Below are 12,683 nucleotides of genomic sequence, written 5' to 3' on the forward strand. Positions count from 1 at the left end.
GAGAGAGGATTATTTGGAACATTACGTTCTCCTCCAGAAAAATATGATTCAAGTATTGGAGAAAAATAAAAAGCTTTTCAGACACAAGGGTTCAGAAAGTTTACTACTCCTGAACATGGAAAGAATTACCAGAAGACATACCCATAGAAGTTAATCCAAGAGAAATATGATAGATTCAGAAAGAGTAGTGAGCAAGGAAAAAGGAAAGCTTGTAGTTCAGACTGAAAAAAAATTATTAAAATATTTAAATTAAAATTTGTAGTTAATGCCCAGATGACCTCATTATGAAAGGTAGAAAGGGGAACTGACAAGAAGAGAAAAAGGAACTTAAATACTGCCAATGTTCTTTACTTGCCTGGAGTGAGAATATAGGTCTTGGGTAACTCTTAATGTTAGTAGAAAGCTTTAAGGGTAAATAGGTGTGTTAAAGAAATTATGTTAGCCATATATAGGCTACATAACTTCTAAAGCATTAGCTTAACAGAATAAAGAGAACTTAGTCCACAAATGCCAGGAAAATGACGGAAAAATAAACAAAAAACAGAGTAAATAGAAAACAGTTTGGCATGAACCAGTCTAAGATCCCCTGGAGAGGAGAATGGCTACCCACTCTAGTATTCTTACTTTGAGTGAGAATTCTATGGACAGGGGAGCCTGGTGGGCTACAGTCCATGAGATCACCAAGAGTCAGACACGACTGAGCAATTAACACTTTCATTTTTTCAATCTAAATATATCAGTGCACAATAAACTTGAATGAGTTATATTCATTTATTAAGTGAGATTTTCATAGTAAGTTTTAAAAAATCAGCTATATATCTGCTATTTATGAAAGACTTAAACTAGAATAACATAAGAAGTTAAAAGTCAATGAAAAAAACTAATATACCAGATAAATGCAACAAAAGAAGCAAGGAGGCATATTAATAGCAGATTCAAACCATATAAAATAGAATTCAGATTTAATAAAAGGACTAAAAAGGAATATTTCATGCAATAATATATGAAGAGCACTTTGCACCGTGCATGACACATAACAAGCAATCAAAAAAAATTAAAAATTGGTTGCTGTTCCAACTGTGATTACTGTTGGTAATAGGATATGACCAAAGTGGTACTCAAAGAAAAATTATACTCGTAGAAACTAATAAGATATAAAAGAAACACAAACAAAATTAAATAGTCCAATAAAACCTAAATGAGATTCTCTAAGTAAACTAATGGGAGGTCATTTTAAGAAAGACAATATTAGTTAAAATGATAATTGGATATATTTTGAAACCATGGAATTGCTAAAATGGATCAGAGTAAACTTGTTTCAACCTGTTAAAAGACTTCTTATTTGTTCAGGTTTGCTTTTGATGTGGGTTCTAACATTGCTTTCTATTTAAGCAAATTGTTTTTCTATTTTAAAACATAAACAGTAAATTTTCAAATAATAAAATAAGTTCATATGATTAGGTATGCCAAAATTGTTCTGGAATTCCTTGTTTAATTTGCAGCACATTTTTATTTTTACTTTTGGCACTGCCATTCTTGAATAACCTCTTCCCCCTCCAAACTAGCTGTCCATGTGAGCATCCAGAATACAGCAACTGTCTTCCTCTTCAAGAAAGAACTCTCCTTACTGAAGTCACAGAAAAAAGAGAATGAAATTTGAATCTTAATTCCTCACAGCTTAGAACAACATTAGACCACAATAGGATTTTTCTGTAGCGGTGTTAGAAGAGGCTGCTGGCACTGAAGTGCTCAGATGCCCACTTCTTCAGCTTGTCTTTACTCTCCATAGTCTTTCTTCAGTAGTTCACCTGCTCCACACTGACCACAAGGCACTCCTGAATATTTGGGAGTTTATATGAAGGAAAGGCAGAACTCTGATACCTCAAGAAACATAGCTTGGGGTTATCTATTAATAGAACACATCTAGGAGCATTAGAAAATTGAGAATTTAATTCCTCAGCCCCATAAATTATGATAAATAATATATTTAGTGATATATTTTGAAGTATGACAACAAAATAATGACTAGTTTGGCATATATAATAAAATATTATGTAACCCATTTTTAAAGAGTTAATAATCTGGAGAAAGTATATATTATTAATATAAATGAAAAAAGGCAAAATTCAAAACCATCTGTGTAATATTTTCATGACCATGTTGAAATACACATATAAAATGTTAGAAATATAGTAAAATATTAATTGTTTTTGTCTTCCAGTTTTCTAATAATGAGAATATAGCTATCATCATAGAAAATAGATGAAATACCCAGAATTCCAAAACACTAGCAAGACATAGAAGGGATGCCAGAGGGCAAACAAAAAGAATAGTGTCTCAACTGCTGAACTGACTATTCCCAGTTCCCTCCAACCTCCAGTCTTAAGACTGCCATTCTGCCGCCACCCACGCCCTATTAAGAGAATTGCTTTATAAATTTGTTCTGAAGAAATTATTTCAAGAAATACATTTTAAAACATCTCATCAAAGATTACAGAAAAAAATTGAGCACAGAAAATGTTTTCCTCAGGTCAGCCGTAACTTAGTCTCTGATCAGGAATTTACTGTAGAGAGACCAAAATACAACGTATTAGTTATATTTTTTAATGTCATTGCTTAGAAAAGTGGGTCATACCTGCAACTGTCTTTTAAACTTCAAAATGTCTTTCAAAATGTCTTTCTTAAGTTTCAGTGCTATTCACTGGAATAAAGCCAAGAAAAAGGCAATATAAACTTAATAAAACAAATTTATATTGGCTTCCCCTCTGGGGAGATAATCCCAAAGAATGTCACATATATCCTTGAAAACCTAAACTACATATAGGCCAACAAGAACAATCTCCATTATAGCCCCTTCCATGTCAGTTGATGCTTTTATTAAAAATTGGTCTTAAAACTATTTAAAACTCTTCAGAACAGTTTGAGCGTCTTCTTGATATTTTCTACAAATTCTTCCCTCTATCCTACCAAGAATTATGTTACCTCTAGGTTAGGATCCTTTTCACAAGATGCTTATAATGCTCCAGAGGGATTTTATTTAAGCTTTACAATTCAGGATAAGTGAATCAAGGACAGATTGACAGTCTTAAGTTAACATTGTATTAAGTGGGTCTCCTTTTTTTTTTTTTAAGAGGCACATTCATTGTTATTAAAGCAAAACCACTTGACCATTTAGATCACATAAGTAATAAATTTAAATGCCCAGATAGGTTTGTAGCCCAAATCTTGGACTGTACGAAAGACCCACTGATCGAAAGTACAGTTTTCTTTCAGCTGAGTATCTCCTTGCTTAAATTGATTAAGCAATTACATTTTGCATGTTGTACTGCAACTTTGTGCAAGATTGCTGCTCTGCTAATTCTAATATGAAAAAGTACTCATTGTAATTTAGAATTTCATTTGAATTGCCACTTTGACTTATTTTAAAACAAAAATAGCACTACATTTTACAGGGCGGTGGGGGTGGGGAGAAAAGGAAACTAACATTATTTGAAACTGTAATATGCCAGGCAATACATCTTTTTCTCTAAACATACTCAGTCTAGGTCATATTTCTGTTTTATTGGTGAGGAAGCTGAGTGTTTTCTACCATTCTGAAGCCAATACTCTTTATTAATGTTATTCCAACAAGAGTGTAAATAAAAATAATGCATGTAATAAAAACCTAAGACAAAATTGAATTTGAGTGAAATATAGCGGAACCAATTGAAGAAAAGAATTTTTAAATGCAGTTCATACAGGAAAGCCTTCAAAGAGAACTCATCCTTTACCTTCACCTAAGCTGTCATGCTGGAGGAAAAACCTATAAATGCAATGAAGGTGGAGAAGCCTTTAGTCAAAGTATACACCTTGCTAGACCTCACAGGACTTATGCTAGAGATAAGCCTCATGAATATAAATGAATGTGGAAGAATCTTTACCTATGGCACATTCCTTATTAAATATCAAAGAATTCATCCCAAATAGAGACCTTATGGATGTAATGAACTTAGTCTCAGAGAATTTCTAGTAGATAAAAAAAATGTTATGAATCTGGTAAATGTAGGCTCTTATAGCCAGGCTCTATTCTATATTTTAGTTCAAGCCTAAAGTCATCAACTTTAGGTGGTTTAATATATTCTGGAAAATATAATAAAACAGATCTTCATAGATCATGTGAAAAGTTCCACTACCTTTTAAAGGCTTTTGTACCAATATTTGTAGGGAGAGGGGAAAGGTGTTTAAAATATAAGACCTCTGTTTCCTGTGTTCATATTCTTAGCATTTTCATCAGTCTGTGATGAAATAATTTAACTTTTCATTCTGAATTCTAACACATATAAATGAAATGCTTTTCTTCCTTTTTCTGAACGTGATTTTCCTTTTGCAAAAGAAAAGAAATGTGTAAAGTAAAAAGTAAAAGTCTTCCAATGTGAATCCCACTCTTCACTGTTAAAATGTAGACATGTTTTCTGGTATATATTCATTCAGAAATTTTTCTGTGACCATACAAAAATACTCTCTAGGGTCACATTTTCCTTATTAAACTTGATTTTTAAAAACTTAACAATATATTATGAATGTCTCTTCTAGTCAGTGAATATATATCATTATTTCAGAAAAGCACTGTACCAGTTTATCTATCTGGACCTCTGTTGATAGTCAAAGAATATTGTGATAGATTTTTTGTATACTTGTTAAAGTATTTCTGAAAGAGAAATTCCTAAAAGAAGAAAAAAGAAAATTAGAGAATCAGATATATACCTATACATATATATGATATATGTAATTTTCATTTTGATAATTACTGCCAGATTGGCCTTTGAAGAATATGCATCATGAAAATGGTATTTTTAATTTCAGCTTTATTGAGATACAGTTGACATATAAAGTTGTAAGATATTTGAAGTGTCCATCATGTTGATTTGATATACATAAACATTATAAAATCTAGTTAACTAGCATATCTATCATCTCACTTTTGGTTTTTTTTTTTTGGTGAGAACTTTTAAGTTTTACTCCGTATCATTCTTATTTTAATTTTTATTGGGGTACTGCTGATTTATAATATTGTGTTAGTTACAGGTGAACAACAAAATGAATCAGTTATACTTTTGTATCATTCTTAAAACTATTAAAGTGTGAGCTGATTAAAATGTAATTATATTCTCAAAGCCTTCCAAAGCAGCTAATAGGGAGGATCACCAGCTTTCCGGTTAAAAAAAAACTTCTTTAAATTAGTTTTGCTTACAAAAAGAAGTCTCTTTTTGATACAAAAAGTAGAAGGACATACACTAAAATATAAATTAAATATTATTTTGCCGTTCTACCTCTAAGGAACAAAGTTGCCTTAAGGCATTTTATTGATTATTAAATTTTTTTGCATATTCCAACTTTGCCCCATTCTATTATAAATAATAGATACCAATGTATTTATAATAAATAATGTAAGGGATTTTTTTTTTTTAGAATTAGCCATCAAAGAATAAATATAAATTGCTATGTTGTAGAGAGTTCTTCCCTCTAGGCAGACATTCCTTCAAATGCAGTTCACAAAGAACCACATTTCCTTGGGGAAAACAATTTAAACTGTAGAGAAGTAATACTCCTTTTCAGGGAAATTGCAGTACCATCCAAGATATTGCTAAAACTATAGAGCTGGACTCAAAGATTTGGTTATGTTTATGAACAAGATATGTAAATGAAAAATGCAGTATGTTAAATGAGACTATATAGCAAACAGGATATGTCTTATAATTTATACTGTTTTTATATTATAGTATAATTTGGATTTTATATATTTCTTAATGAGAAAATTAAAGCAGATTGGGAGGAGTGTCACGTATAGGTGTATTGGAGGTTGCAATTTTAGATGTCTAAGGAGGACTTCATTGAGTCAGTGACATCATCATAAATATCTAAAGGAGATTAGGGAGTCAGCCATGCTGGCTGGGCAAGAATATTCTTTGCAGAAAGAACATCAGTACAAAATCTCTGAAATACTAACATCTCTTGATTCAAATGGCATTTTCATGCCCATAAACATATTGACAATCAAATTTGTAATAGTTCATAAAAAGTTAAATTGTAACAGAAAACAAAAAAGATTTGGTTATGTCATAATTTTACTTCATGTAATTATTATATTAAGAGAGTCAGAGACCATGACATTTTTGTAATTGGAATAGACTACACTTTGAAACCTGACAGAGAGGGATTCTGAAGTCCGGGCAGGTGTCTGTCAGGTCCCTCAGTAGTTGATTCAGCTCTGAGACCCCCTGAAGGATACTTTGCCTCCAACTAAGCTCGAGCCAGTGTTTATACAAATTCATGAAAGAATGAGCTTGTGCCATAAGAAGCTCCTACTGAATTTTTAATTAATGAAAGATAATTTATTTAAAGCAGTGAGACTTTTACAAAGTGACTTTTCAGATTTCTCCCCACTTTCCTCTTCGAAGCTGACTAAATTTTCTATTTCCTTTTATTGTAATATATATTTGTATATATCTTTGTATTTATTTATTTTATTGCATATATATGTAATATATTTATTTTAAGGAAAATAACCTCACTTTTGTTATCTTCAAATATATTGGGAGAAATGAAAATTAGAATAAAATGGAATATGTTTTAAAAAAGATTAAAAAGAGATAATATAAATCATGTCTTATATAACCCTCTCTGTGGTAGAAGTCATGAAAACAATTCATTTAGATTAAAAGAGTTACTTAGTTACAACTAATAATTAAGAGAAAAAGACTGCTAATCTCATTTCTCACTTGAATAAAACGTTCTTTTAGTCTGTGACAATTCCATCTTTTCCAATTTCATCTTTCATTTTGAAAATACTCTAAAGCAGATGGATGCCTAAAAGGAGTCATCATATGCATCATTTATAACCTTAACTTGCTTTGTGGATCAGTAGACTGAGTGGCTTAATTGGGATAAATGGAGCAGGTAAAAGACCAATGAACCAGTGTGAAATTTTCTTGTGTGAGTGGAGAGAGGTTCCTGGTATTTACAGTAGTCTAGTACTATTAGGTGGAGAAGGAAATGGCAACCTACTCCAGTGTTCTTGCCTGGAGAATCCCAGGGATGGGGGAGCCTGGTGAGCTGCCATCTATGGGGTCGCACAGAGTTGGACATGACTGAAGTGACTTAGCAGCAGCAGCAGCAGCAGTACTATTAGGAGCTGCTTTTCCTTAAATGATTGATATAATCTGTTAAAATACAAAGAAAACAAAAATTAACATTTTCTAAACATTTTGGTCTCAAACGGTTCAACATAATTGTCCTAGCACGGTACCCTTCTTAGAAGTGCAACTACTAAAATAACAGTGAACTAAGAAACAGAATATCTATCTCGATTTCAGAGCCAAACAGGCAGTTGGCCTTAGGTAAGCCACTTATGTGTATGTATCCCAGTTTCTTCTGTAGACAAGTTAGTTGTGTGAAAAGCAATGGCCAAATTAGACATGAGCAGAGATAAATACTAAGGAGATACAAGTTTTTAAATAGTAAATATTTTTATTCTTTTCTGCATATTTAAATCTCATCCCCTTTCTGAAAACTTGCTAGACTTTTGCCAAGTTGTTTGACTTTTCATTCTATAACTATTTTTAATGTGCAAAATACCATACAAGTATTTATAATATTATGGTACTATCTTTTATGATTTCCTGTTTCCTTAGTTCAAAACTGATCCCCAATCTCAACTGTTTAAGTGCGTTGAGGATAAAGGCTATTATGTAGCAGATACACTATACGTATCATGCATGCTTAGTCGGCTTCAGTTGTGTCTGACTCTTTGCTACCTTTGGACTGTATTCACCAGGCTTCTCTGTCCCTGGGATTCTCCAGGCAAGAATACTGGAGTGGGTTGCCATGGCCTCCTTCAGGGGATCTTCTAAGCCAGGGATCGAACCCGTGACTCCTAGAGCTCCTGCATTGCAGGCAGATTCCCTACCACGGAGCCACCGGGGAAGTCACACTATACATTGCATTGATCAAATTTTTCTCCACAGAAAAACTGTAATAGTGAAAAAATGTGTTTAAAACTTTGTTTAGGAGCTTCCCTGGTGGCTCAGTAGTAAAGAATCAGCCTGTAATGCCGGAGACCTGGGCTTGATCCCTGGGTCAGGAAGATACCCTGGAGAAGGAAATGGCAACCCACTCCAGTATTCTTACCTAGAAAATCCCATGGAAAGAGAAGCCTGGCAGGCTACAGTCCATGGGGTTGCAAAGAGTCTGACATGACTGACCGACTAACACTATCCCTTTCATTTTCATTACCTAAAACCTGTAGTGCCACAGCTTTGTTGTTGTTGTTCAGTTGCTAAGTCATGTCCAACTCTTTGCGACTCCATGGACTGCAGCACACCAGGCTCCTCTGTCCTCCACTATCTCCCAAAATGTGCTCAAATTCATGTCTGCTGAGTTGGTGATGCTGTCTAACCATCTCATCCTCCACTGCCCTCTTCTCCTTTGCCTTCAGTCTTTCCCAGCATCAGGGTCTTGTGAGTCTGCTCTTCACATCAGGTGGCCAAAGTATTGGAGCTTCAGCTTCAGCACCAGACCTTCCAGTGAATATTCAGGGTTGATTTTCCTTAGGATTGACTGGTTTGATCTCCTTGTGTCCAAGGAACTCTCAAGAGTGTTCTCCAGCACCATGGTTCAGAAGCATCAATTCTTCAGTGCTAAGCCTTCTTTCTGGTCCAGCTGAATGCAGAGTTCCAGAGAGTAGCAAGGAAAGATAAGACCTTCTTAAATGAACAATGCAAAGAGATAGAGGACAGTAATAGAAAGGGAGACTAGAGATCTCTTCAAGAAAATTGGAGATACCACATCTTTATTTCAGAATTATTTATTACTAAGTAAATATTCCTCATTAAAAATAAAATGTTATACTCTATAAAGCTTTGACTTAATATTCTAACTGTTAGTGTTTGTCATTTTTTTAAAGGTGGGACATCGTGGGAGCTGTCATTGGTACAGAATGTGGAACAATAGAATCAGGTTTATCAATGGTCTTCCTCAAAGATGGAGAGAGGAAAATATGTACCCCTTACCTGGACACTACTGGTTATGGAAACCTGAGGTTTTACTTTGTTATGGGTAGGTACATTTTGAACCAATTTTATTGTTCAAAATAGGGCAAATTCTAGACTATCACCTATTCCTGAGGAAGTAGGTTGTTTGTTGTCTACACTATAAAATAAAAATTCATGAACTATAAGTACTACTGGTTGGGCAAAATTGGTGCTCACATCTGCCTCACACCAGCCCTGCTGGAACCATCCTGAACAGAAGCTAATCTTGTTCTTACATGACTATACCTAAAGACAAAATGCCTTAAAACCTTCTTTCCACATCTACTGCAGTGGTCATAGCTGAAAAGACAATGAGAGAGAAGCTAAGAACAAAGTAACTCCTTTGTCCAAAGCCTCTAGCCTCTCCAAAATACAGTCAACCAAGTGAATCATTTGTTTTAAATGGTTATCTCATCACTGCATACCTGTTTTGTTGTGGGAAGCTAAGAAAGAAACAATTAATAATACTTTTTAATACTTTAATAATATTCTCTACTTTATAATATGGTGGTAAGCACAGAAAAAAAGTACTTTTAAAGTGTTATTTTTCTTCAGATGATTGCAGAGCAAATAAATAGTTAAAAATTTAGAAAAATACCCAAGGAGGAATTAGGGGTTGAAATGTGTGTCCTCTCAAATTTATCATTTTTGTCAGCAAGAGCCACAGCTACATATTCTCACTGGATGTCGTTCCAAAAATGTGAGTAGGTGTCACATGCCTTCTTTGTTAAATGACTGGAAAAGCACAGGCCACACCTGGAAGTGAAACAGGAAATAAACATTGTTTACCTTTGACCTTACTAGCAAAGATGTCAGTTCATCAGGACAAACAAGCCTCCCAAGTCTAGGCTTCTGCACTGGCCATTATTTCTCACATTCCTCACTTCCTACAGCTCAGAGTGGCAAAGCAGACTTCCAGTTGTATCATGTTGTCAGATACATTGCCTGTGTGATGCTACCTCATTTTCAGTAATGATCCATTTGATTACAAAGATGTTGTGGATATAAACCATAATAATGTAATCTTCCTGCCATAAAGATATCCTCACCTTGACTCTGAAATGAATCGTATAAAGACCCAGACCTCAGTTTCTTAATTTTTAAAATTTTTAAAGAGAATAAATTTTAATTTTTCTTTTTTAGAAAGAAATTTTAAGAATTTAATAAATTAATTTCCTTTAAATAATTAGAATTCAAACAAGCTCTCAGTTTATTAAGACTGATTCCTGGGAAATGTTAAGAACCACTCCCCATCCAGCAAATTATAATAAACATTTAATATGCCAGTCTAATTTAAATATTTTCCCTTTTTCATATTTTTGTTTTTTACATAATATTTTTTAATTCTTCATTTTTTCATAGTAAATTATGGTAAATCAACCCAGTGCACTGCCTTTGTATAAGAGATGTCATCTGTATATAACAGATCAAGTTATCTTTAATTCTTTCTAGGACAAAGCAGATTATTAATGAATCGATTAAAATTACATTGACTCTGAGGAAAACATTCACTTGAATGGGCCCAAAGTACATTATCCCAAATAAAAGCTCTCCATTCAATTAAAAAATTTAATGAATTCCTATTGAATGTAGAACACTGAGCTAGCATACATGGAGACTACAGCTAGAGAAAATAATGCCACCTAAATCACAGAGTTGCTGATCAGTGAGTTGCAAAGTCCTCAAATGGTGTCTAATAAATAATTAAGACTCAATGTATTTTTGTTTTTTTGTGTATAAAAATTACTTTGAGTTCTTGTCTGCAAATAACATCTAACTATGAAAAAGATTCAGTTGAGCTGTAATGGAATGAAAATGTTACAGAAGTGCAAAGGAAGATCTGGATATTGCCATGGAGATGAGATTAGGATAAAGCTTTGTGAAATAGATGGTATTTGAACTGGGCCTTGAAGGTTTAAGCTAAGCCAGCATTTTGAGCAAAAGCACAAATATAAAGGTACATGACGTGTTTAGTGCTGGCTGATTTTCCCAGTATAGTTGAAAGGAAAGATATAAATTGGAACTAGAATCCTGAACTGAAGCCAGAGAAGTGACTGACTTTAGTATCATACTGAAGAATTTGGATTCTCTTACTCTAGGCAACATGGAGCTGTCAGATAATTTCTGTCAGTTCTATAAAATATTCTCATCTTTGTTTTAGAAATGTAATTCTGGCATAGAGTGAAGGAAAGACTGAAACAATCAGAAATTAGAAGATAGAATACCAAGTAGGATAGGGTTGCCAGATATATTGGGGGGTCACTACGAACAAAGCTAGTGGAGGTGATGGAATTCCAGTTGAGCTATTTCAAATCCTGAAAGATGATGCTGTGAAAGTGCTACACTCAATATGCCAGCTAATTTGGAAAGCTCAGCAGTGGCCACAGGACTAGAAAAGGTCAGTGTTCATTCCAATCCCAAAGAAAGGCAGTGCCAAAGAATGCTTAAACTACCACACAATTGCACTCATCTCACACACTAGTAAAGTAATGCTCAAACTTCTCCAAGCCAGGCTTCAGCAATACATGAACCATGAACTCCCTGATGTTCAAGCTGGTTTTAGAAAAGGCAGAGGAACCAGAGATCAAATTGCCAACATCTGCTGGATCATGGAAAAAGCAAGAGAGTTCCAGAGAAACATCTCTTTCTGCTTTATTGACTATGCCAGAGCCTTTGACTGTGTGGATCACAATAAACTGTGGAAAATTCTTCAAGAGATAGGAATACCAGACCACCTGGCCTGCCTCTTGAGAAACCTGTATGCAGGTCAGGAAGCAACACTCAGAACTGGACATGGAACAACAGACTGGTTCCAAATAGGAAAAGGAGTACATCAAGGCTGTATATTGTCACCCTGCTTATTTAACTTATATGCAGAGTATATCATGAGAAATGCTGGGCTGGAAGAAGCACAAGCTGGAATCAACCTCAGATATGCAGATGACACCACCCTTATGGCAGAAAGTGAAGAGGAGCAAAAAAGCCTCTTGATGAAAGTGAAAGAGGAGAGTGAAAAAGTTGACTTAAAGCTCAGCATTCAGAAAACGAAGATCATGGCATCTGGGCCCATCACTTCATGGGAAATAGATGGGGAAACAGTGGAAACAGCGTCAGACTTTATTTTTCTGGGCTCCAAAATCACTGCAGATGGTGACGGCAGCCATGAAATTAAAGGACGCTTGCTCCTTGGCAGGAAAGTTATGACCAACCTAGATAGCATATTGAAAAGCAGAGACATTACTTTATCAAAAAAGTCCGTCTAGTCAAGGCTATGGTTTTTCCAGTGGTCATATATGGATGTGAGAGTTGAACTATAAAGAAAGCTGAGCACCAAAGAATGGATGCTTTCTAAATGTGGTGTTGGAGAAGACTCTTGAGAGTCCCTTGAACAGCAAGGAGATCCAACCAGTCCATCCTAAAGATCAGTCCTGGGTGTTCATTGGTGATGTTGAAGCTGAAAGTCCAATACTTTGGCCACCTGATGCGAAGAGCTGACTCATTGGAAAAGACCCTGATGGTGGGAAAGATTGAGGGCAGGAAGAGAAGGGGATGACAGAGGATAACATGGTTGGATGGCATCACTGACACAATGGACATGGGTTTGGGTGGACTCTG

The 12,683-nt window shown here is 34.7% G+C and overlaps 1 protein-coding gene across 3 annotated transcripts in view; it reads left to right on the forward strand.

Moving 5' to 3' along the window:
• The window catches only part of RELN (reelin), a 544,299-nt gene that overhangs the window by 333,302 nt on the left and 198,314 nt on the right, over positions 1 to 12,683 (forward strand). For all 3 annotated transcript variants that reach the window (XM_005679214.3, XM_013963255.2, XM_018047261.1), the window contains exon 12: positions 8,942 to 9,093. In XM_005679214.3, the coding sequence (XP_005679271.3) occupies positions 8,942 to 9,093 (152 nt within the window). The remainder of the gene's footprint in view (positions 1 to 8,941; positions 9,094 to 12,683) is intronic.

This window comes from Capra hircus, chromosome 4, assembly GCF_001704415.2.
Source record: "Capra hircus breed San Clemente chromosome 4, ASM170441v1, whole genome shotgun sequence".
In the NCBI taxonomy this organism is placed as follows: Eukaryota; Metazoa; Chordata; class Mammalia; order Artiodactyla; family Bovidae; genus Capra; species Capra hircus.